This window comes from Megalops cyprinoides, chromosome 5, assembly GCF_013368585.1.
Source record: "Megalops cyprinoides isolate fMegCyp1 chromosome 5, fMegCyp1.pri, whole genome shotgun sequence".
In the NCBI taxonomy this organism is placed as follows: Eukaryota; Metazoa; Chordata; class Actinopteri; order Elopiformes; family Megalopidae; genus Megalops; species Megalops cyprinoides.
The window spans coordinates 14,471,324-14,497,215 of record NC_050587.1 but is presented as its reverse complement, the minus strand read 5'-3'; the positions used below and the strand labels follow the sequence as shown (position 1 = coordinate 14,497,215).

General features: G+C 44.0%; 1 protein-coding gene across 1 annotated transcript in view; it reads left to right on the top strand.

Annotated features, from left to right (window-relative positions):
* Window positions 1-2,517: 2,517 nt before the first annotated feature.
* LOC118777944 (secretory carrier-associated membrane protein 1-like) overlaps window positions 2,518-25,892 on the top strand; it is a 29,087-nt gene continuing 5,712 nt past the window's right edge. The window contains exons 1-4 of the mRNA XM_036529213.1: window positions 2,518-2,697; window positions 16,206-16,283; window positions 21,460-21,564; window positions 23,111-23,222. Coding sequence (XP_036385106.1) covers window positions 2,641-2,697; window positions 16,206-16,283; window positions 21,460-21,564; window positions 23,111-23,222 — 352 coding nt within the window. The 5' untranslated portion in view covers window positions 2,518-2,640. The remainder of the gene's footprint in view (window positions 2,698-16,205; window positions 16,284-21,459; window positions 21,565-23,110; window positions 23,223-25,892) is intronic.

Sequence of the window (25,892 nt, the reverse complement as noted above, 5' to 3'; positions counted from 1 at the left end):
TTATATATTTGTAACCCCACTTCTTTACCAGCCCATAGTCTACATTTTACAAATACCAAACTGGGGGGCAATGGGGTTACATATGACATAGTGTTTGCTGTCATGAGTCCTTGACGACCGGCCCCATTTCCAACATGCATGCAAACACATTGAGAAGTTAAAAATTGAAACATAAACATGTAAAGTAGTGTATTGTATATGCTCACCTAACCTCATTTGGTTCTTGTACATGGTTGCTATAGGGGTACAGTGCACAAGGTAGAAATCTGCCCTCATTGCACTCTCACTACAGAACTAAAGAAAATATATAGATAAGTATTTTCAGTAGCTAGTACTAATGTTTTCATGTAATTTGGGGTTGTACATGTCTACCTTGTATAAATTTTATCCAAATAAATCAAGTAAAAAAGAAAGAAACAAATCAACCAAAAAGATGGCAAACTCTGCATACTGAACGTATCACTTAAATTCAAAGTAAAATTGTTTATGTTGTTTAAACCCAATCTTTCTACTGTGAAATTAATTTCATTTCAGCCAAACCTACATGCTACTGGGCAACACATACTCAAAAGTAGTTAGCGAATGCGTAAAGGAGCATCTGATATGTTTTAGCCTACAGGGGGGATACAAAATAATGGAAAAACCAAATAAAAAAGTATTCATATTTTGAATATACCAGCTGCGATAGAAAAGGTGCCTACGTATGTTTAATTGCGTTTATGTCAATACTAATTACCAATATGTTTCTACTAGGCCTATAAAAGATGTAAAGACAACACTTTAATATGTGACTTTTTAAAGCGTCATGAGAGATCACACAGATATTGAAAGAATTGGTACCCAAGTAGCAGGTGTGTTAGTGACAGACATGGCGAACAGCATGCACCAAACAAGGAAAAACTGCATCAGGAAAGCGGAGCAATGTTCACAAGTTGAGACTCACTAACAGGGATAGGCAGACACTTAAAAGGGTGGTTGCTAAAAACCACAAAATAGTGGTTTTGAAATTACCGCGGAACTGAATCTATGCTGCTGTGACCCAGTCTCAACAAAAACCGCATGTCATGAGTCTCACAGAGCTGATATTTATGGTAGCACTGCTGTCTGGAAACCACCTGTAACCAAGGCCAATGCTTAACGATGCATAACCGGCTGTAATGAGCACAAAATCTGTACGTCTGAGCAGTGGAAGAAAGTGATGTGCTCTGATGAGTCATCCTTTACTCTTTTTCCTTCATCTAGATGCGTTTATGTTTGGAGAGACTCAAAGGAAGCCTTCAGCCCACGCTGCCTGTTCCAAAACTGTTAAACATGGTGATGGATATGATACGGTATAGGCAGCCACCTTGTGGGAGTCATTGGGTCCGATACTTAGTCTGCATGGTACAATTATGGCCGGAATAAGAAGCCATTTTCATTGACCAGGTGCACCCTATGATGCAAATATTGCTTCCTCAAGATGTTCCCATATCCCAAGACGACAATGCCACCATACACATTGCAAAACGGATCCAAGAGTGCTTTTAGTGTAGAGCAGATTCATCTCTCAAAGAACTGCAGGCTTTCCATCTTGGAAGAATGGTCCAACATCCCACTACAAATAGTTCAAAACTTGTTTAGCATTGCAAGAAGGACTGAAGCTGTTCTGAAGGCAAAGGCCGGGCGGACTCCTTATTAAATAAATGCTCATATAGTATTTGGTGCTTCCATTATTTTGTCTCCTCCACTAAACTTTACAGTAGGCACTGTGCTTTCCGGTAGGTAGCGCTCTCCTAGTGTCCGCCAAACCCAGATTCATCCATCAGGCTGCCAGATAGTGAAGCGTGATTCATCAGTCCAGAGAAGGTGTTTCCACTGCTCCAGAGTCCAGTGGTGGCATGCTTTGCACCACTCCAGCTGTCGTTTGGCATTCCACATAGTGATGTTGGGCTTGTGTGCAGCTGCCATGGAAACCCATTTCATGAAGCTCCCAACGCACAGTTCTTGTGCTGATGTTGCAGCCAGAGACAGTTTGGAACTCTGTAGCGAATTATTCAACAGAGAATAGGCAGTTTTTACATGCTACGCACTTCAGCGCTCGGCAGTCTTTTGTGGTCTACCGCTTCGTTGCTGAGCTGTTGTTGCTCCTAGATGCTTCCACTTGACAATAATAGTACTTACAGTTGACCGGGGCAGATCTGGCAGGGCAGGAATTTCTCAAACTGACTTGTGGCAAAAATGGCATCCTATGACAGTGCCACTTTTAAAGTCACTGAGCTCTCCAGTACGACCCATTCTACTTCCAAGGTTTGTCTATGGAGATTACATGGCTATGTGCTTGATTTTATGGACCTGTTAACAATCAGTGTGGCTGAAACACCTGAACTCAATAATTAGGAGGGATGTCCACATATTTTGGCCATATAGTGTACATCAGATAGCTAAATGAATGGGTAACGGGGAGGGCGACTGTATGCTGTGACGGGTTTGATTGAAGTCGGACATCACTTCCGTTTCTGCCATTTTGCAGCTGAAGCCGAGAGCGAGCGGTATTTGCTGCGGACGCTGTGCTGGGGGGACAGCCCATATATTTGTAATTACTCACTGGAAACAAAAAATAACAAGAAAGGAACTATCCCCAGAAGACAACACCTCCACAGAATGTCAGATTTCGACAGCAACCCGTTTGCAGACCCGGACTTTAGCAACCCCTTTCAGGTAAAAACAAATTTAAAATGTGTTGACTTTCATGATAGCTAGTCTAACTTAGCTGTTAGCTAGCTAGCTAGCTGGCAAACAAGTGATAAAGTGCCTCAATCTTTATCATTTAGTTAGCCGTAAAACTCGTTACAGTATGTTCAAGATAGATAATAGCTAGCTAGTAAGCTACCCGACAATAAACAATATTTATCCGACCTTAGCGAACTTACTGAGTTATCTAGCCAACAATTAATTGAAATGAAAGCTTCCCAGGGCAGTTTTCCGTGGCAGTCGGGTTAGGGAGGAAGTTCATCTTCGGTTTCTCAGAAGGAGCAACGTATCGTTAGCTTTCTGTGTTGCCATTTCATTATTATTTGCGTACGGGATCGTTATTTTAAACTAGCTATTCGGGGAAGCTAAACAGCTACATGGTTGACTATCTGCAAGGTGTCGATTATTGTCATTGGCTTCGTGGCGCATTCCCGGCTAGCTAACAGCAGCTAGCTAGCTAAGTCATACTGATTAGCTAACGTTTAGGCAAGTTATTTGAACTGCAATCTCCTTAAAATGCAGCTAGCTAGTAAATGGTTAGGCGGGCCCTTGAAACAAATTGGCATTTGTATTTTTGTAATTTTATTTATTTTAATGTAGACCAGTTATACTATCTATACTATAGAGCTACCCAGGTAACGTTAGCTATCGAGGCTAGCGACGTGCGTTTGACAGCATCAGTACCGGTTAGCCAGCCTTGCTCGTATTTATAAAACAGGATCTTCCATCCAGCTCAGCACCACATCACGGATATACACAGTGTAGGTTAACTTTACACCCAGTGCTAGCACGCAAGATAGGATTACAGCAGTGAGCCAGCTAGCTAACTATAGTCTAGATAACAATAATTTATAAATGTCAGCTTTAAGCACTGTTTTGCAAGTAACAGAAGGTGGCAACATTTTGAGATCGTTGTTAATCGAGCAATTAAAGTCTGATTGTTGTGGCTATAGCTGAACTTGTCTGTTCTTACTTGCGAACTCACTAGCCTGCTGGCTAACTAACTGTCCAACTAGCTGGCTAGATTTCACTAGAAGCCACAACGATCTAGTTGCTTTAGTAGCCATTAAGTCCAACATTAAAGGGAACACTGAATCTTTTGAGAATCTGAAGCAGAAGAAAAATGCAGATCTAATATTGTTAGGTTTAACCGTAACACCTCACTGTCATAACAGCGCCGTTGCGAGTATGAAAACAAGACCATCGATCTAGCAAGCCAGCTGCGGTCTGTCATCCATGTAGAAACATTTTTACAACATCGCTGTAGGTATGTGGCTGGGTGGCCCAAGAACACTTCCCCTGTTTTTGCTTTGAAATTAGTAACTCGTTAATACAAATTAAACTCACACCGCCATCTTTGAGTTCGCATTGCTGAGGGATGTTGGCTAGCTATCCGTAAACATGGCTAAGCGCTGGAGTGTGCATAACTAGTAAGAGTAGGTCTGACTTCATCCTACCATCGCGCAAACAGCACTGTTACTCTATTTCAGACACAATTTCTTTAAGTTTCTTCTGCAAGTTATGCTCTGCTTAAACCAAGCTGTTGATTTAAACAGCAAAATCTTGATAACCACTGCGTTTTAGTTTGCAGCTTGCTAGTTTAACTTTTGTGAAGGGGTTTTTCCATTGTGGTGAGGTTGCATAGTTCACACCTCTCCCGGTTATCTAATGCGTGTCAAGTGCGTTAAGTAGAGAAATGTGCCACAAGCTGCTTGCCAGCAGTGGTCATTTTCTGCATTGCAGTCTGTGGCTAAATGTGCCATTGTTGATTTCAGGCCATATCCTACATGTTTTAGGGGGGTTGTAAAGGGAGGTTTCAATTTCAGCTTTTGACTTTTGGTTTCTTTGTCTGAATGCGTGTAGGCAGTATTGTGACTGCAGCCTTACCAAATGAAACCAGAGAGGAGACTTATAACCACAGCGCAGGTGATTGCGTAATCATTCATGAAAATGAGAGGGACAACAATGCAGCTTTTGTGAGCGTTCAGATCACCGTCTTGGATTGATGAAGTGGTAGCAGTCCCGTTCAGAATTAATACACACTGATACAGAATTGAGGTGGCAAGTCAGGAAGCCCTCCCTGCCTCACACACAGGCACACACATCACAATACAGAACATCCCTGTCTTCACAATCCCTCTGTTTACACAAACATCATTTCCACAACACATCCCTGTGAAAAATAAGTTGTTTTTTTCCATTATTCTCACAAGTTATAACCAAGTACTCCTTCACTTTGCAAGTAAGTGATAATGGCACAGCTAATAGAGCTGCCTATAGCTGCTGTTTAACCGTTGCTAAAGATACAGACAATGCAAACAGTCCTTCTGCTTGACTCCAGCTGGCGGGAACACTGTAAGTTGACCTTTGACCTATTGACCTTTGACACATTGTGCTGACCATGTGACCTCAAGCCACCACCATGCCAGGTTTGCTTTCACACTATACCGGGTGTCTCACGGATATGCCATAAGTGTGTTCCATGGTACCTTGAGAGGTGGCTGCTACTCTTTGTGTGGAAGTTGATTGTGGATGTGTGTTTCTTTCTCCATACACTACACTACTAAAACTCAGTTTTGCAGATCTCCTGAAAAGCCTGGATCCAAAGCCGCAGTGTGAGTCATTGTGTAAGGAGGGTCTTAAGCCGTTCAGTGGTAGGGTTATACTAATATGGTAGGAGCTTGTCCACGAGGACACTGTGTTCTCCTCAAGCTTGGAGTATTCAGTGTGGTGACAGCGTCGGCTGTCTGTAAATAATGTAGATGCCGCCAAAGTGAAGAGAACGGGGGGACCTGAATTTCAGTAGTGAGAGTGGTGGTGTGCCTGTTTAGGTGTTTGTTTGCGTGTGAGCATGCGCTTGCCCGGTGCGGAAAGTAACAGCAGGCTTGCGGCGACAGGGCAGTGCCTGATCACAAGACGGCGGGCGGGTGACCGGGATTGTGCAAAGCCAGTCCCGGTATCCAAGCGGGGGCTCATGTGTCACTCCCTCCGCCCGCTCTCTCCGCTCAGAGACATGCCAGCGGAGAGACCTGTTTACTTCTGCCTGCTTCACCAACACATGCAGGCAACCTGTTACCAGAAAGCTGACATTTTCAGCTGTATGGAATTTAAATGGGTTAGTCAATGACAGAATGGAATTGTGTCTAAGTATGTAGCATGTAAAGTTAGCTAGATAGTTAGATAAAGTTAGTATGTCACTGTAGCATTAAGGAGCACTTTTTCTGTAGCACAGCAGAGATGCGCAACTGGGGGGAAAAAAGCTTAAGAAAGTCATTTCAGCCACTCACCCAGACACTACTAAACAGAAGCTGCCAGCCTTTTGTTGAAATCAAATGTAACCGGCAGCTTTTTTTATGGTATCAAAACTAATAAGAAAAGAACCCATTACTACATTTTCTGTTGCTCTTTTTTACCTTGGGGGGTTGATTCTGAAATGGGTGAAGGTCTAATTCTTTCCTCATAAGGCACATCTCTCTTTTAATCCTGCATGGCAGTTTCCAAGGACTAGTGATTATCAGGTAGATTGGTAGAGATGCATCAGACCTCTCCAGATCAATAATGTCCCGCAGTGAGGTAATTAGGGGTGAAAAGGGAGGATGAGTTCTACTACACGCATTGGAGAAGAATAAGTCGATTTATAAGGGAGTCTCCAGCTAGCTGATGTGGAGGTTATTGTGCGTAAAACAAATGATTATTCATAGAAAGTGTGGTTTATCTGTCTTCTCAAAAGCAGAACTGGTTTTAAATGCTTTTTGTTAGTTCCGCAAATGGCAAGTGCTGATTAATGAAGCATGTAGCTTTTTTGATTGATTGTTTGAAGTTTTGTCAGTTTCTCAGAATGATCTGGTTTTAAAGCCAGTGGACTCTTCTTTGAAAGCATGTGAGCAGCTGTGGTCGTTGTGTGGTTTGTTTGCAATCCAGAAGCCAGAGGGTTGCAGTTTTACATGCTTCCAGATAAGCTTGTCTTGTGGTTACATCAAAACAGATCTTTCTCTGTAGCATACAGGATGGGCGATGGGCTAGAAATATGATTTTGGTTATACACCTTTTTTATTTTTCATAAAAAATAGCCTTCATATCCACTGTGACTGAGGCAAGAAGCCTGGATTGACTGCCTGAGAGCTTCGTCATTCCGAAAGTCATTTCGTTATCGGGCTCGTCTCCTTTGCTCAAACAAATTACTCACCAGAGCACAAAGAAACATATCTGCAGACTCGCTATTTAACCAGTCTTATCAGCAGTTCAGCAGATGTGCCCCTACAGTATGCTGTTCCAACCACACTTTCATGACGTGCGGGTGAGGTATCGTTTGCAAAGTTAGGTCGGGATCCCTCGGTAAACAAACTTAATAAGATTTATAGAACATGATAGTGTTATACAGAGTGGTTTGATTGCTTGCTGCTGGTCTACACACGTTGGAAAGGTGATTGTACGTGGTGACAGGGGTGGGAGGAAGCAGTCCAAAACGATACTGCCTTAATGGGGTCTGTGACAGGCAGCAGGTTACTCTACTAGGCCAGTAAGAGCAGCAGGCCTAAAGTTCCAACAGGGCACAACCGCACTACCTTAATAGGACGTCACCAGCTTGGTTCTCACCTCCCGGTGGTGGGTGGTGGAGCGCCGTGGTTTGGTTTCTGACACAGCAGCCAAGAGCGTGCCAGAAAGCGGCTGATTTTGGTGATGAACTCAGCATTTAAATCCCGCGGTTTTGAGTTTGAAGTTTAAAAGTATAACAGGATGTGACTGTTGCAAGTTTCTTATCATGTAAGCCACACCTGCTCGTCTGATCATTTTGATTTGAGGAGTGTAGCAGATACGTGAGCATGGTACTACACTCTAAGATAAACCATGACATACAGTAAAGGTTTATTTCGGCCCCCCCGCTCCCACATAATTGGCTGTAGAATGCTTGTGCAATCTAATACTGATACCCTAGTTAGTACGCTGAGCATAGAACCAGATAGTCAATTATTTATGAAGTGCCATTATTCTGTGCTTCTCGGAAAGGCTTTGTAATGGGAGAATCCTAGCCTTCAGTTTTGTACTGGGTATTCTGATCTGTAAATGATTGTAAACTGTTAACTTGCATTGTTTCCACAAGGTTACTGTTCTGAATCTGCATATACTAGAGTCTGTACTTCCATGGTCTCAGAATTGCTAGCAGAATAAGGGAGTTAATGTTTGAAAGTGTTGTGGTTTTCAAATGGAATTGGGCATTTCAAAATGGAATCCAATACTTTCCATGGCCATATTATTTGTTGCATAACAATTAGTGAGTTAAACATATCGCCTTTTTCAGTTGTTTTAACAGCGTAACATAAGGTGGAGGGGGTATGCGTACTGATTGATATTAAGCTGCATGCTTTCTCAGGATGCAGGCATTACTTTAATGCAACTTGCTTGGTCTGTGTCTGTTTTTGGTGTGATACCTCCTCAGCACCTTGTTACTTCACGAAGGCTTGCAAGGACCAAACTAAGATTTAGCAGATCAGGTAGTTCTGGTGTGGGATATTGTTATATTAAAATCACTATTATTGCAGTGTGATCATTGACTCAAACTCTGAGTTGGTTTTGATTACTGATTTTAAATAGTAGAAGTAAGAAAGCAGTAGATATTTTGGATGAGGTTTGCGCTGTTTACATCTAAAAAGCCCTTTAGTGCTGAAATATAAACAGATCTTTGTTTTTACATTACATTATTGTCAGTTAGTAGACACTCTTATCCAGAGCAACTTAAGCCACTTTCAGACATGCACGTCAACCTTGAACTTATCTAGACATGACCTGAAGGAGCTGTATGTGAGAACGCAAATGTCCGAATCAGTTGGACTGGACATTATACGGACTTTACCCTGCCAGCTCCCTAGTACAAAGTCCATGTAATGTCCAGTTGAGTCCATGTGTGAATAGAGCAGGTCATTGTCTGGAGAATTCACCACGAGTGAGTGGGCGTGTTGATGACGTTTCTATCATGCGACTGGCGCAAAACCGAAAGAATACAAACAACCGAGGGTGAGGAAGAAGGGTCATTTACACGAAGACGCCAACGAAAATGTGTAAGTGGAGAGACAACGAGATTCAGGAACTTCTGTCGGTGAGGACCGATGCCGAAATCGTCAGACAAATTCAACGAATGTCAAGAGACTCGGTTGTCTATGACCAAATTATGAACCAGCTACATGACCGCGATTTCCGCAATGTACTTTTTGCATCATGTCCTGCCTCCTCGCTCTACCCAGGTGCCACCCCTCACCTAAACCAAATGGAGTTTTTCCAGAAAATGAGAATGCATCTGACAGGGACACTCTCCTGTTGTGTGCTATATGTGTGAAAGGGCAACTCCAGACAATCTCCGGACATTGCCCGGAGTTCATATGAGAAAACGGCTTTACATACTTTACAATTGTATCCAATTTGTACGTCTAGATAGTTGCTGAGGCAATGGTGGGATAGGTACCTTGCCCAGCGATACAACAGCAGTGCCCCAGCGGGGAATTGAAACAGCAACATTTCAGTTACTATTCCTGCTACTTACCACTGCACCATTGTCTCAGATGAGCTCAATAATGTGCATTAAATGGTGAGGGTTGCATTGCCCTTTCCCTTGTATATTATTTAGGAAAAAATATCACTTTAGCACCAGTTATGCACTGACTGGCTACACACTGTGCACTGCATGTAGTGTGAGGACAGCACAGAGATCTGACTGTGTCACGAGATACAATGCCTCACCAAGGATTTTTTTTGGCTGAATGGGGCAGAGTGCTCCAACAGAATGAAGGAGCAGGCTGATTAACCAGGATCCAGAAGCAGCCTGTGCGGGCATATAATCAATACACCACTAGCAAGCAGATGAGACTGACCCTTTCTGTTACTCACTTTCCTTGCAGCCGGGAACTCAATAACAGTGGAATCATTCAATTTGTGAAATGCTATAGGTGTCTCAGGTCGCATCTATGAACATCTGTGAAGAGTATCACCTGACCTGTATTCCGACATATTTTGGTCTCTTACAGTTGTTATGGTTGGTATTGATTCAACACAACGAATTGCCGTCATTTTCTGGAGTGAGAGTACGGTGAAAATGGTGGTGTGTGTCCACTTGGAGAGGAGTTTCATTCTAATTGTGATAAAGCTCACCTGATTATAACAATGCAGTGAAAGGTAGCTATGACCTATGAGTTCCAGCAATTACTCACATCAAAACTGGCCAGCTGGAAAGAGCACATTAAGGATCACATTCACTTCGCTGAATTGGCTGTAAGAAAAAAAAAGTCCCTTTGTATAACAGTGCCATCCTCCTTTTAATGAAAATTGTAGGTTTCAGTGTAGAAGTTCAGTTAAGGCATTTCTCGCACTCTGGAGAGCCCTTTAAGGGAATTGTATTTCACAGTAATTGAGCAGTGGGTAAAAAGTGGGGAAGGATGTTTCAGAATTGGTTTGCATTTTTCATTTTTCCGTTTGCTTTGACTTGTAGTCAGTAAGTTTTGTCTGTGTGGGAGAAACCTGTTATGTGTTTTCTTCAAAAATGTTTGATTCATTTTTCCCCTTCTTTTAGTTCGCACGTAGGCACAAACTTATTGCCTGGAGATTCAGTAACGCTATCATTGAATTACCGTAAAGAAAAATAGGTGCTGTGTTTTGTCACATTAACAACTATGTAGTTTTATAGGTTAGAGTGTGACTGTTCTGTCAAGGGTGCATAGATGGGCTGTCAAACCCAACCTCTGGTCAAGAATGTGGAAGTTGTATTTTTGGAATCGCTTCACCTTGAGAGATTTGGTGACTGGAAACACATAACCCCTTAACACCGTGAGCACACAGAAAACAAGTGTTTCATATAAAGCCCATAAATGCTTTGTCTGTGCTTGTCCTTGATTCAGCACAACCTAAAACCACCCGCTTACTGGTCCACAGGTATTCTTTGCTAGCGCCAGCACAGGCAGCGAAAGACTTGTGACAGATGTTGAAGTCAGAGGATGCTGTGTTCGCCGTGTGGAGCGTGGGGTCACTGATGGAAAGTCGCGCTTCAGGTTAGAGCGGGGAGGACCGCGCTGTGCAGCTCTGACAGCGGGCTGACGTGTTGCTGTGGAAACGGTCACATCCTGCTCAGACAGCGTTGGCTGGTGCTCTCATTTGTTTCCGCAGTGGAGAATAGTTTCGTTTTTAAACCCAGGACAGTGTGGTGGTTGCGCTCATTATTTCTGTGCACACATCCTCAGCGCGGGCGCTTTCATGGAGTCGCCCCCTGCTCTTTTACACAGCATCCAGTCTTTTTGTAAAAGTATCTGTGTGTGTGTGTGTGTGTGTGTATTGGGAGGGACTCTCACAAAATAATGAACGAGCAAGATTTAATATTTCTGAACTGTTGGCAATACCCAGATAATTGGACCAGTTAAATTAAATTAGACATATTGACAAGTCACTCAGGCTTATAAGTAAAGATGCATTCCAACCACCAGTCCTAGAACACACACACACACACACACACACACACACACACACACACACACACACACACACACACACACACACACACACACACACACACGCTGCATTTCTGTCTGAAACCAATTTGGTATGCAGTTTTTTCCCAGAGCGGCTTTTGCTGATGCCTCAGTTAGTGCTGTCTTCTTAAGCCATTTATCGGTGTGTGTTTGATTTTGACTGGCACTAAGCAGCACCGCAGACCTTATGAGCAAAAGGCATCAGTGCTTCCTCATAATCAGATTCTGACTTTTTTGATAAAATGTGCATAATGGCCATAATCATGTGGTTCGTACCAAAGGGGTTGAAAGCTGTGTTTTTCCCTGTCTCTCAATGGCTTCCAGTAACATCAACGCACAGAAGTCATCTATTTTGTGTTGCCCTGTGAAAAATGTGTGTGTTTCATTGAGTTACTGAGTATGTTTTATTATGCTTGTCCAAATTTGGAGCAGTTCCAGACAATGTCCCTTCATGCTGCCTTCTGCACTGCACTGCATCATCGAAGTGTAGCATTCCTTAACAAATGCCGCATGTTCAAACACGTTCAATTTGTTTATTATTTTCCTCGTGAAAGTGAAACTGAAACAGCACGAAACAGTCAGTATTGTGCTTATCCATTCTTCAAGAGCGAACACGTCCTGTGCGATGAGGTCCCTGATGGCAGGGAGTAAAAACTCAATACCAGGCGCCAAGTCCAAGCAGTGGCCTTTCGTGCTATTGATGTGAGGCAGAAGAATATGTCAGTGCCTCTCCAGAATCTTAGACATGAGGAATGTGAAGTGACCAATAGCATGCAAGGATGCACAGCAGAAATTAAAAAATAAAAAATCTCCTCAATTTCCAGTCCTTAGAAGGGCAACACCGGTTCTGTGGGCCTAGAGGAACCAGAAGCTGCCTGTGATCAAGAAGTGTGTGTTTGTGTTTGTATTTGTGTGTGTGTGTGTGTGTGTGTGTATGTGTTTGGTTGTTTGTGTATGTGTATGTGTTTGGTTGTTTGTGTGTGTGTGTGTGTTTGGTTGTGTGTGTGTGTGTGTATGTATGTTTGGTTGTTTGTGTTTGTGTATGTGTATGTGTTTGGTTTTGTGTGTGTGTGTGTGTGTGTGTGTGTGTGTGTGCTTGGTTGTGTGTGTGTGTGTGTGTGTGTGTGTGTGTGGTGGGAGTGAGAGAAACTGAAGGGCACAAATGTAACGCTGGCACATTAGACAAAGTTAAGTGGAAAGGAGTCAGCTGTGGGGATCCTTGCCAGAGCTCATAAGCACTAATAACAGTCAAATACCTTCAAGGGTCATTTCTGATTCCCTCTTACTTCCAGCTCATGAGCTGCCTCTGAGCTCTACACTTCCCCATCCACCCGGATCACATTAAGTGTCAGATATCATTACACTGAAGAAACAGGTAGGTACAGTCAATGGAAGAAAATAAGTTAAACTGGCTATTTCCATCTTGTATAGAAGCAACAGGTCCACGCGAATGAAATGTCAACAACAGCATGCGGCCAGTAGTGCAGGAGTTGGTTTAAGCATACGATTGTCCAGGAAGAATTTTTTCTGGATGCAATAAGCTCTTAAAATATTCAGCAGAAAACACCTGAAATATTCATGCTGTTCTCCTCATTGTAACTACTTTGTGTGTGTGTGTGTGTGTGTGTGTGTGTGTGTGTGTGTGTGTTTGGGGGGGGATCCAAGTGTGACCAGCACACAAACTTGATTTTGGAGTCAGAAGCTGCTCTAAGACTGTGCTGTTTGGTGTCAGTGTCCTCGTGGTACATAGGGAGCCAGGTTTCGCCCTGACCCTGCCCACATTAGCCTTTTATAACCATGTTACGGGTGTGGACACGGTTTTGACCGTTCTGAATGGGTTATATTCTGTGTACAGGGCCCATGTGTATAATTCAGCGTTTTAGGGCTGTGCCCCTGGAGCTGCCTCCTTGTCTAATGTTTGATTGATGTGCGGAGACCATTAGCAGCTGTTCAGCTCACCTCCTGCCAGATATGATGGGCTGGTGCTCCCGCTTCCCCAGATGATTCACATTAACTTTGTGTGGAGACAGTGATGTGTTAACACTAGTCCTTCGTCTGGAAAAACTTGAATTGACTGAGAGCGTTTAATCCAAGAGGAGCTGGTACTGCTGTATTGCCCTCTCTCTGTGCCAGACAGGATCAGTTAGCTTTGCAAATGTGAAGGATTGATGCCTCCATCCTTATCAGTTTCTACACCGCTAAGTCCTGGGCTGTGTACCAGAGTAATTCTGTTTTTTTATATATGTATATGTATATGTGTGTGTACATATATATATATATATATAAATATATGCCTTTTCCCTGTACCCGTGTGTCATAACTACAAAGCACACGCAACACCACAGATACCACGCTACGAATCCGGAAGCCTTGTCACAGCATTCCTTTTGGATCTTTAGGAAAACCTAGAATGCATCTGCGTAGCTGCTGTCTTAACACTGAGTAAATATTGCGGATGTTCTGTGAAGAACTGAGCAGGAGTACCCTGGGCTGAGAAGCCAGATGATTTGTGATATCTGCGTGGCAGCAGGTCTTTAGCGCAGCTTGCTTGGCTCACTCATGCGCCCCCGTCTCCATCCCGCTCCCCCCCCTGCCTCTCGTGTCATACCCCTCAGACGGATATTGCCCCACGTGTATTTTTCTCCCTCCTCCGACACTCGAGGAGGTTATTTATAGATCACTCACAGTGGGGAAAATTATTAGAATCTTCCCTCCATGCCGGTTTTAAATTATAGCCCTCAATTCAGAATTAAGTACAGCATTTGACTGTTGCAGAAGATCAGGATGTTGAGAAATATTGGTTCGCCCTAAAAATAAGAGCTCAGCTGCTCGGCGGCACACGCTCAACTGTTTCGCGCTCCGGCTTAGCGGAAAGCCATTTTGCATCATTGAAAGCGTTAGCGTTAATGCCCCGCGGTACAGCAGCAGCTGTATGTGAATGGGGAATCCGGGACCCCCTTCCTTTGGCCCCCCTGCAGTGCTCCTCTGTCATTTCCAGCAGCACAGTGGGAGCCCTGTGGATGTGAAAGTAGGGGCGGCTTCGCAGCACGTCTGGAACGGCGGAACGCAGTCCACAGAGTTTGCCTGTGCCGTGCCGTCGATGGAGTGAAGACGTGCGCCTGCAGTTGCCATGGAGTCTTCAGCTTTGTCACACGCTCAGTGCGAAGCGAGCGCTCGGCGCAGTAGCCTCTCTGTATCTGCGTTGTTGCGTAAATGTAATAAATATATCTTGTAAGTACGTGCTCACCATCATTCACCGGGCTCTGTGTAGGACGTTTTTCCCATTCTCGGTGGTTGCGCAAATGAAAGCTGAAAAAAAAAGTCAGAAGTTAATCATGTTGATTTACCCCTGGGGCAGATGAGGGAGGAGGATATTAATGTTTTTCTCCTGGTATTTGCGGGCCACAACTTCAACACCAGCCAAAGTGGTAAAAGGACTTGAATTGCAGTAGCTGGTTTGAAGCAGTGTACTACCAGGCTACAGTTTATTTTTCACTTGTGATGTTTGATTCAGCATGTGAAGTCAGACAATAGCGGATGTTTCAGCACATCTGCAGCGGTGGCCAGTAGAGGTTTGGTTTCAGTGAGACTGCACTGCAGCTTTTCCCAATGACGCTGTCATGCTTTGCTTGGTCAGACCATTTCTGTCAGTATTCCCTCAGCAGTAGCCGTGACCAGCTGTAGGTGAATGTACATCCCAAGTGGCAATTTATTTCAGAGTGCCAGTAGGCGTTTTTGAGATGTTTCTGTCAGATATGTAGTGAGTCAGGATTACCCATAGTAAGGCTTCCACCAATGTTGTGGCAGATCCAATACCAAGTACCTCTTTTATGGGAATCTTCTGATACCAAGTACCATTTGAGTACTTTGAGGATGTAGGCTAAGCTGTAGCTGTACATAAAAACACTAGGCCTATGCTCTGACTTACCACATTCCCCTGGGCAAAGCTCTGTACCATAGCTCTGTACTCAGCCTATTAGGCTCCAACAGAATTCCAGTTAACATAAGGAAAACCTAATTAATTCAGTGTTTCTTAAAAAAATGTGTTCCCATTCAACAGTTCTGAATATTTTTGGCAGAATAAAAAACATAAAATAAGAAACATATCTCATCTGTAAAATTCATGAACAGCATGTTAGCAAAATATATGGGGAGAAACGAGGAAACCAAACGTCACTGAGGAAGTGTTGCAAACCAGCTGTGATTCATCTGTGTATTTCATAGCAGTTGGCCCAATACAAACTCAACAATTTTCCACATAACAAAGGTATCTGCCAAATGAACAATTGCAGGCAGATACTAACAAAAGCATTGACCTACCTAACAAAGTCATATGTATGGTCTAATCTACAATGGGGAAGCCTACCTGGCTCCTGCCTGGAGGAACTGGAGGTGCTTCAGCATCTCTGCCTTGTCGCATGACAGCCTGTTTCATGCCTCATCCAGTATGCATGAGACAGCGCTGAAGAGCTGCTCCAGACAACGGTGGAACCCCATGTTTTCCGCATCGTTGAAAGTCTGACCATCAAGGGCTGTAAATTCTATTACTTGCTCCCTATTACTATTCCCTAGAGGCAGTAGATGGAATATTCTCCTGTATTTCAGATAATTCTCTGGTTTCTGCCAGCGTTAGCTGCGTTACTGGTTTCCTTCTTGTTGCGTCAGAGCAGTCATTGTACTGTTTAAAGTGATGTGATTTTAAATGCCTGATCAGGTTGGGCGTATTGAACGCCTCTGAATGATCTCCTCCATGCGAGATGTTTTTATTGCATTTTACAATGTGCCGATTTCACATCGCTCTCGTTTATTGTGAAATAATTTCCGGATAGGTGACATTTGACCCGTCTGGAAATTCATCTTGTCGAGTGGCGGGTTTCGTCTACCTGCCATATGTCACATTTTAGAAACATCGCATAGACGTATCAGAGCTGGTACCGGCCTAATTTTCTCCTTTTTTTCTTCTCCCAGGACCCTTCTGTGACACAGGTAACACAAAATGTCCCTCCAGGTTTGGAAGAGTACAACCCTTTCACAGACGCTAAATCAGTAAGTATCATCTGCTGTATCAGATATCTTTTGATTTTCAGTATGTTCGTCATGAGGCTGTAACAAAGTCGGCAGCATTTTCATGTGTATCATGTGGCTGCTCTTTAAGGTTTGCCCTTAAAAGTGGTCTTTCAGGTCCTCTGAGGTAAGTCTTTCAAATGGGTTCCACGTCAGACTCCTGTACAGCAAAGAAAAATAAATCTAAAATTAGAGAGTAAAAAGTTTTTTTTTTTACTTTCGAGCCTGGGGTAATAGAGTGGTTCATCTTGGGTCTTTGCTTAATGTGGATCAAAGCTTTCACTTTCAGAAGGTGACACTTTCATTTTTAGGAGAAAACCACTGTAATCATATGAAATCTGTCAGAGCTATGTAGCATATACCTGAATCGGTTACCAGCTCTTGTGGTTTTAGTACATTTACACCCAAAATGTGTCAAAGTGCAAAGCAATTGCAAAGTGTCCTCTGCCTAGAAAATTGAGTTGGAAGCTCCACTCAGTCCACCGGGGGACTAAAATTTGAATAATCCCGTTCACGTCATGTGCATTACCAAAGCGCGACCCATGTATGCCACTGATATAATTCTGGTGTAGGAGAGAGTTTGGTAAGCCTGCTGCAGTCATAAAGTCATAAAGGAGCTAAACTGATCCCAGAACAGTAATGACATTAAAGCTCATCTCTTTGACCAGCAGTGAGGGATATTCAGATGGTTGTCCATCTGTACAGAAGTCTCTGCGCTGTAGCATGAGAGACGAGAGGCACGGCTCGAAACGAAGAGCCGCCCGGGATGGATCATGCCGTGAGCATTACCCGGAGGACATGATCATTTGCATGCAGCCCATGGCGCTTGAGTGATTCGCATTTCAAGATGAGCGTTCCTCCAGCTGGCTTCGGCGGTAAACATCATCACGTGATCAACCCTTTAGGGTTGGACACACGGCCACCGGTCGCCTTATAATATTAATGCGTCCACCCGTGCTTGGATGACACATTTGGCGGCATTTTTAATCGTCTCTGGGAATGAGAAGCACATGCCACGCGGCCTGTTGCTGAGCAGGAAGGGTTTAGGACAAAGGGGACAGTCAGTCAGTTTGTCCCGCGGCTCAAGTGCCCGTAATTATTAATGAGCTCCCTTTCCTTCTGCTGCATGAGAGATACTGTTCTAGTGACCTGATTTGCTCAGCTGACGCGGGCCTGCTTCATTCCAATATGCAGACCGGTGTAATTCGATGTCAGATCTGTCAGCTGAGTTGAGGACGATACTGGGACTGAAGTCACCTGCAGCTGGTTGAAAGCGGCGGCAGTGACGCTAGCCATGCAGGCGTGCACGCGGGGGACTTTCGGTTTTAAAGCGGCGGCGAGGATTCGTTTTCTCGCGCGGCTCCTTCTCTTCGCGGGCGCCGCTGACCGGGCCTGGGCAATCAGGAGATTTTCTGGCTCCTTGTCGTGTCACTCCATGAGTTTCGGTAATTGAATTTTTAAATTGTTTCCCTTCCAGGGGAGGATGAATTGGCAGCGCTGTCAGACCTGTCAGGATTACGGTTGCGGTGTATTTAATCCTCCAGCAGCAGCTGCACTCCGCAAACACCATCTGCATCCGCAGCGCTCCTGCTCCCTCGGCCCCTCTCTCCCTCTCTCTCTCTGTGTGAGCTGGCCCCTTCTCCCGCACTCTCACCACGCGCAGAGGCTCGACGTGGATGTCACCAGCATGTGAAAATGGGCCAAGGGTAAAAACCTGAGCTGATCCCGCTAACCCGTAAAAACACTCGTTTGCGCTGCTCCTTTCTGGGATGATTTCAGCGCAGTGCGAATGTTCTGTTCACCGTCAGGGCTGCTCAGCTCCGGTCCCAGAGGGCCGAGGCCCAGCGGGTTCTCACAGCTCGCTTCAAAGCGCCAACGCTGAGAAGTGGGGAGGGAAAAGCCGAAACGCTTCAGTCAGGATAACGATTTGTTGATTCTTGTGGATAAATGCCTGGCTATAAGGCAAACCCCGCACACGCTATTGTCCTCCAGGACCGGGCTTCAGTTAACTCTGCTCTCCATACAGTTCTAATGTCTCCCCGCCCCCCGGCCTGAAGGATTCTTCTGCTTGTTCACTGTTGTCCGCCATAATGTTAGATCTACACTTCCTTCCTCTCTCATCTCACATAATGCAGCGCTTAGCAATTCTTTGTAAAGAAGCAGCCGGTTATTTGGATAGCGGTCCTTCTGCAGGGTCTATGAATTAAACACGCTCTGTGAAGAAAGGGGACGTGTTAGTTAAGGGGGAGGGAGCGTTATTAAAGAGTGGATGGCGTTCCCCGCGGTGGAGTGCGTTTTCTCTCGGCCCGTGTGAAGGTGTTTTAAGCCGCCGCTGCTCTCGCCCATCGCTCTTTGGTCTTAAACACGCCAAAAGCACGGGGAAAATCAATGCAGCGGCGCTGGCCGAGAGGTGGGCCAGGTGCCCGCAGGAAATCAAAGCCTGACACATCACTCAGGAAATCAAACGCTGCCCTCAGCAGATGGCTCTTACCCCAGAAATCTGCCTGAATCCGGTTATAAAAAAAAAAAAAAAAAAACACATCCATCCCCACTATTCACACAACAGGCTGCGTTGGCCAGGTGTACATGGGGGAGGTGATAAATATCATGCTGGTATTAAAAATAGATCATGAAATATCTCATTTCTGCTAAGTAGCTGCTGCCATTTCATTGAGCAGCCGTTGTATTGGTGGTGATTCACGGAGTAATCCTACAGGAGCATGGCAGCGATAGGTTCACAATAGGATTTGGAAGCTTAGGGCACCATCTTCTTGTAAAGATGGTCAAAAATTTAAATCTGACGTTTTACCATGTGTAAATGAATAGAGATATGAATGATTGAGCTGTAAGTTCACCTTCCTTGTCTAGCTGATGTCCTCCCTGCAAGCCGCGTTATTGCAGGTTCGAGCTTTTAATCAGCCTGAGTGGGTAAAAACTACATCTTGTTGAAAACAGTGTTGATGATGTGTAAGAGGTTGTGTGGTTATGAATAGTTTGCACGTGGCCTTGTTTAAGGAAAGCCGGGTTTGTCTTTGGGAAGACTATCCCCCATTGGAAGGATCTGCATCATCTATTCTTTCATTTGTTTAGCTTAGGCTGAAGTTTAAGTCTAAGTTCTTATTCAGTTTCCAAACAGTGAAATCATCGCCCTGTGCGACACACACATTGATACACTCACAAGCGGTTTTAATGCTTCAGTTTATCTTTTTTTGCAAGTGAAAGAAATAAAACGATCACGTAGGACCAGATGGATTCTGCAACGCGGAGAAAACCGGAGGATTTAATGGAATCTGGAGTTTACTACAAAATTTGATAAATTGAGGCGCCGCTGCAAAATTCCATTTGGGAAGCTCTGCAGGCACATAGTAAATCCCGGATTCCCTGACAAAGACATCCCTGCCCCTGATTAGAGCGATGAAGCATGGGTCCTTGAGCAAGCGCTCAGTGACTGAGCAGCAGCGTTGCGTGATTCTGTAATGCAGGGACGTTATGTTGATGCGCTCAGCTCAGGACGTAGGCGGCAAGCTAGCCAGTAACCTGAATCATGAGCTAGTAAGTTGAATCATGAGCAGTAAAGAAACTTCGACCAAAATATTTTACAGTAAAGTTACAGTAAAGTTCATGGCAGATGAGTATCCCATTTTTTTTATTTTGTATAGAAGTATTTAAATTCACATTTCTGTAGGAATACAGAGACAGTGCTATTTCATTTTGTTCAGATTTTCATTCCATTGTATATATGAATTGGTCTTTCTCATTTTAAACACTAAGTGAAAATGTCACGTGGTGTTTATTTGTCAAAAACGTCAAAGTCTGGACATTTTACATTGAAAACAGAAAATGTGATTTACACGGAGAAAACAGAACTCAAGAAATTGTAAAGTGGAAAATTGGAGATAATATAATGAGTTTCATTAGGCCCTAGTTATAGTAGTGTGCTCCTTTATTTATATCCTCAGTTTTTAGCACTGATGGAAGCAGTATAGTTACTCCAGATGCAACCAGTCTGTCTCTTAATCGCCCCTCAGTCATGAGTGCAAATGTCAATAGTCAAATCTAATCCTCAACAAACTCCCCTCCCCCCCAAAACTGTTCAGAATGAAAGGGTACCATTAAACATTTCTGGGACTTATTGGATATGCAAGGAGGGTGGGAGTTGCTTTTTACTTAGGTTAGTTTATTCGAGTTTACTATGAAGAAATGCTGTTGTACTTTCCATGGAACAAACTTGGTTAGCTTGGTTATCTAGCTAACTAACATTAACATCAGTGGAGCATTACAAAATTTAGCTGACATGACAAAACAGCAAAATACACTTCATATTAATTATGAAGACTATAATTAATATTTATATTAATTATGAAGGTGTTAAATAGTACTATTTATGATTTTGAGGAAACGCCTTCAATAAACGTTAAATAAATAAAGTGCTGTTATGATGGAATTCATTTGCAAAAAATATCCATAATTTTCATTAAATACATGCTTGTTGATTAAATGTTGATTAAAGTGATTAGTGCCTTTTTTATCAGCAAAATCCTATCAAAACTTAAAAAAGACTTACAGTTACTGTTAATGTATCTCATGCTCCATTAATAACGATAAATTGTTAATCAGCCTTCTCTGCCATCAACTAATCAGGGGACAGAAATGTGTCATTTACATCCCTGGTTATTACTCGGCTTGCTGATTCCACCCACAGCTACCATGTAACTAGGCCAGCATCAGTAATAATAGCTTCCCAATTGGATTCATAGGAAAGAGAATGGAAAACTACCCAGATCTTGAAGCAAACATCCTGGTTCCAGCTGAACAGTGGAAAAGGGTTTAAAACACGATTCAGTACAGTGCTGACTGACTGCAATGGCATGTAGTCTCCTTTACTGCCACAGTTCTTTCCAGGAATTCTCTCACCCATCAGGTTGAAAGGTTCACAAGCTGGGATTTTCCCAGTGTCCTTTCCAGGAGCCTGGGAGCTGCGTTATAGCGGTCACATTTTTCTTGTTACTTTTATTCTTCAGTGTGTCTCCACTTTGGGTCGTCATTGTTCTGACGAAGCCAGCAGCTCAGAATGTTACGTTAATATTTAGTTGAATTGAGTTGAACACTGAGGAATGACCAGTCCTGTGATCCGTGTTTGCGTTCGGTGTTTTCCCAGGTGCCGCCTGGCAATGCCCCCAAAGCGCCGCCCACCACCAACACACAGCCCGCCATCATGAAGCCCACAGAAGAGCCCCCGGCCTACTCGCAGCAGCAGACGCAGGTACCGCCCCGCCCCGTTCTCCCCGCCCCGTTCTCCCTCGCCCTGTTCTCCCTCGCCCCGTCCCCTGCCCGCCTCTCGCCCTCTTTCAACCCTGTCCCCTCCGCCTCCCCCGGCAGCCCCCCTCCCCGCCCCTCCACCCAACTGTTGCTGGAGGAGCGACAGACTTCCTCGCCATGTCTGTCCAATGGGTTGCCAGCCTTTGGGATTAAAAAGTACGCTGAGTTTCTGTGAAAAGCAACTACAGGGAATGCATTGTATTCATTTTTTAAGACTAGGACAAATCTCCCCCGGCTTTGTGTACGTTCAATTCCAGATTAGGAGTTATAAAGCAAATTAAGTGTTAGAAATGCATAGCACAGACCATAGTCCACGCTGTGGTGTTGCAACAGTTCTCTGCATTAGCCCAACATGAGGAGCGGACCTTCATATTACATACTGCCTACTGCATATCTTGCTTTATATTGAGAAGACTGCTGTCATTTAAAGATGGCTTTCATTGAAAATGAAGATGCTTTTGTGCATTTCCTATCACGCTAGAAACTCTTCAGTCTCGGTTATATAAACATTCCTCGTCTGTCATGTCTGCATTTCGGTGCGCTGGAAGAGAAAACCAAACAGTGCTCTCTCGTCTAACATCTACAGACACACCTGAGTGATGCTACAGATTTTAAACTGCAGCGGTTTGTAGGTTGTTTCTTTTTCTTTGAACATGTCAGTGTCGGATGAATAGCACTCATAGTCAAAGCACAAGAGTGGTTCCGTTTCCAATGAGAGGGGATATATGACAGCTTTTGCGAGAGATTCAGAGAAGGATATGTGAATTGTACGTCCACACAGAAGCCCAGAAGGAGACAGGGACTGTAAGTGAGAGGGGGGGACATGTATAATTCAGAGCTGCCAGAGGCTTTTTTGATTTAGGGGAGTCCACATTCTGTGGACAGGCTTTCAGGGAGGCTGTTGGCAGGGTGTCTGTGACAGTCAGGCCAAGTCATGTGACACTGGTCCTCGGAGCACTGAGAAGTGAGAATTAAAAACAGCTTGAGAATTTGTCGTTTAATTGGTAGTCAATTTCTGTGATATCCTGTGCAATATTGAGGATTCAAAATTTAATGAGCTTTTTTTAGTTTAAAAACTAATTACATCTTGTCACAGTCCTGGAGTGAGGATACGGACTGTTCACAGACCACTGTGATGATTCACCCGGGAAATGCAAGGCAAGAAGAAAATCACAGCAAGCATGCAGGGGCATGAATTGCAACAAGTCACCAAGACAATATTAAACTTCCATTTCCATTAAAGACAGTACAGCCACCAGCTGGGCACAGCAGTATCAACATAGCTGTGTGCACACATGTAACTTAACATAATAACTTGTGTCACGCCACACAGAGCTGTAGGTTTGTGTGTGTGAGAGAGAGAGAGAGAGAGAGAGAGAAAGAAAGAATATGTGTGTGTGTGTGTTTGTGTCTGTGTGTGTGTGTGTGTGAGTGAGAGGTGAGAGAGAGAGAGACAGAGGATCTTAAACACCACCCTGCGTGTTCCCCAGGACCAGGCCCGAGCCCAGGCAGAGCTGATGAGGCGCCAGGAGGAGCTGGAGAAGAAGGCCGCGGAGCTGGACCGGCGGGAGAGGGAGATGCAGTCCCTCAGCGCATCGGGAGGTGAGGAGCCGAGGATGGGTCCATGGAGAACACCGCTCTCAGGCCTCCTCTCTGTTACATTGCAGTGCACTCTAACCTTCATCTGAATCAATTGCAAATCTCAATTCTTTACACAATATAGTGAAGTCAGCTTTCACTGAAACGCATGACAGATTTTGTGTGGCTATAAAAATGTTTTACTTACAAAATGCATCGTGGGGACGTTTAATAAGGGCCTCACTGCAGAGGCTACTGCCCATACTCAGGGAAACTCAAAGACCGTTGTATCTTGTTTCTCATAAGGAAATAAGTAGCTCTGTCAGTTTAGTGATGTTTTAATTACAATGCTGTTATCTTTAATTGTTTGACTACTGAGTAGTTAGTTTATTCAAAAAACGAACAAAAAACTTGGGCTACCAATGGTTCTGCATATTGTATTTGAAGTAATAATGGTTTCAAATAGGAATATTTTAAAAATGAAATTACAAGACAGAAACCTTTTGCTCAGGTTAACATATTGATCCAGGTTCAGTCATGTCATTTAGATCTTTCATGAAAATCCCAGCCAGTCAGTTGCTGGTATAAAAGTGAAACATGTCTTCATCCTTCTCTTTTTTCAGACCATTTTGCAGTTGGGTAAAGCACATTTCTTGCTCCTTCTGGCAGGTTTACAAGCATTACCCACCCACTTGCCCCACACACACACACACACTCACTCACACTCTCACGCACACTCACGCACACACACGCACGCTTTCTTACACTCTCTGTGTATGGTGCATGTTCTTGAGGATACTGCCCCAAAGTGGTATATATTTTGTGCAGGTGTACAGCAATACCTGTACTAAAACATACTGATCATATTAGGAAAATGTATGGCAGACATTAAGCGCATGTATTGTAATTATTACTTTCTGGGCAGGTTTGTGTAAGTGTATGTGTGCTGGTATCAATTAGTTTTCATATAGAAGTGTCTTTGTGAGTGTACATTATCACGGTCCAGTCTCAGTTTGCCTAATCATGCATGTGCACAGTCAGACCCCCCCCCCCCCCCCCCCATCCCTAAGCATGAATATCAAGTATTTCTGAGTTTGTTGACTCAAGTATGACCTTTAAAGGTTACTACCTGGGCTTATTCTTTCTCTTTCCCACAACAGTTCATTTCTTTGTCTCACCAACTTGCACAGGGATACACATGTGGTCCGCAGAAGTTATTGTTCATTTATAATGTATTCTCACATTCTACTCCATTGCTGTGGTGTGCACGGGTTAGTGGTCCAGCGTTATTGTCAGCTCTTAACACTGGTCCCCTGTATACCTAATAATCTTGGAATGATTAGCACTTTTATCTCACTGACTGTTTCAGGGGGAATCTTGTTTAAGCGTAACAGTATCTCAAAGCTTAATGCCTGCAAACGAAATCCATGAGGCTTAATTGTTTTCTCCTTATTGCATCCCCCCGACACATGCACGCGCCTACTTACAGATTTCTGTGAGCGTCAGTAATTTAACACACACAATGAGCAGCTTACACCTATTGAGATCAGACAGAATTTTTAAAGAGCAGACAGTAAGTAGTTTTCCTTTGTGTGCCACAGTGCAGAATTCAGTATTTATAAGCAAATACTTATTCAACCCTTGGCAGGACTGAATGAGGCTACAGGAACATTAATGACGAAGATGAAGTCTGCCTTAATTTATCTGCTGCTTGTGCCTCTGTCTGTTCATTGTTTCAGATAGCACACTGTCCAAAAACCCCCCCAGAGCCTGTGGCGTTTTTGCTGTTCATATTTTAAATCATGACTTTCTGGGGGGTATCGGAATGTAACGGACAAGGACTATTGCCGCAGCAGTTGTGATGTGCAGTACAGATCTGCTTGTTCTGCCGTTGCCCCGGTGTGGGTGAGGGTAGGGGAATCCGCTGAAGGTGGAGGGCGATGAGTTCAAGAGAAGGGATGACTCAACCGATGACGCTCACCCATGCAGGAGTATTTATAGCGATAGGGTGTATACTATATACATATTTACAGTGCTGTAGTGGAGGGGAGAATGGAGGGGGTTGGGAGCTGAATGACGCAGGACAAAAGAACAAAAGGACTAGGCAGACAAAACATACTTTGGCCTGTAGAATCCTACACAGTTTGCATAGCCATCTCCTTTCAGACCTAACCTCACACTGAATTCAGCCTGCTGGATGCTCTACTTAAACAAAAAGACTAGAATTGTTCTCTTCTAATTAGAGTGCAGAGGAATCCCTTGCTCCGGTGCAACTGCCATTTTTGATTAGGTTTGTCTGTGATTTTGTATGAGAATTCAATCTGTGGTAAATTTGATGAAATACAGTAATCGTGTTTTTCAGTGCTGCTATGATTTAAAGGGACTCGTGTAAATTTCACAAAGAGGCCTGTGCAGTTACACACCCTTGGGTTTCAAACCCAAGGGTGTGTAACCCAAGGGGATACTGGGATACCAGGCCAACGTGAAGGGTACACATATGCATGACCGGTTGAAGGGAATGACCAAGCGCGGGTGAAAGCTCCTTTCTCTGACCCGGGGCAGCCCCACACACATAATTTGACACCATTTTGAGGTGAAGTGCATATGGCAAGTATGCAGAAATGCAGCACAAGCTATGCCTCGGTGTGGGTCAAACCACAAACACTGAAGCAGGAAGTAGGAAGGGTCTGCTGA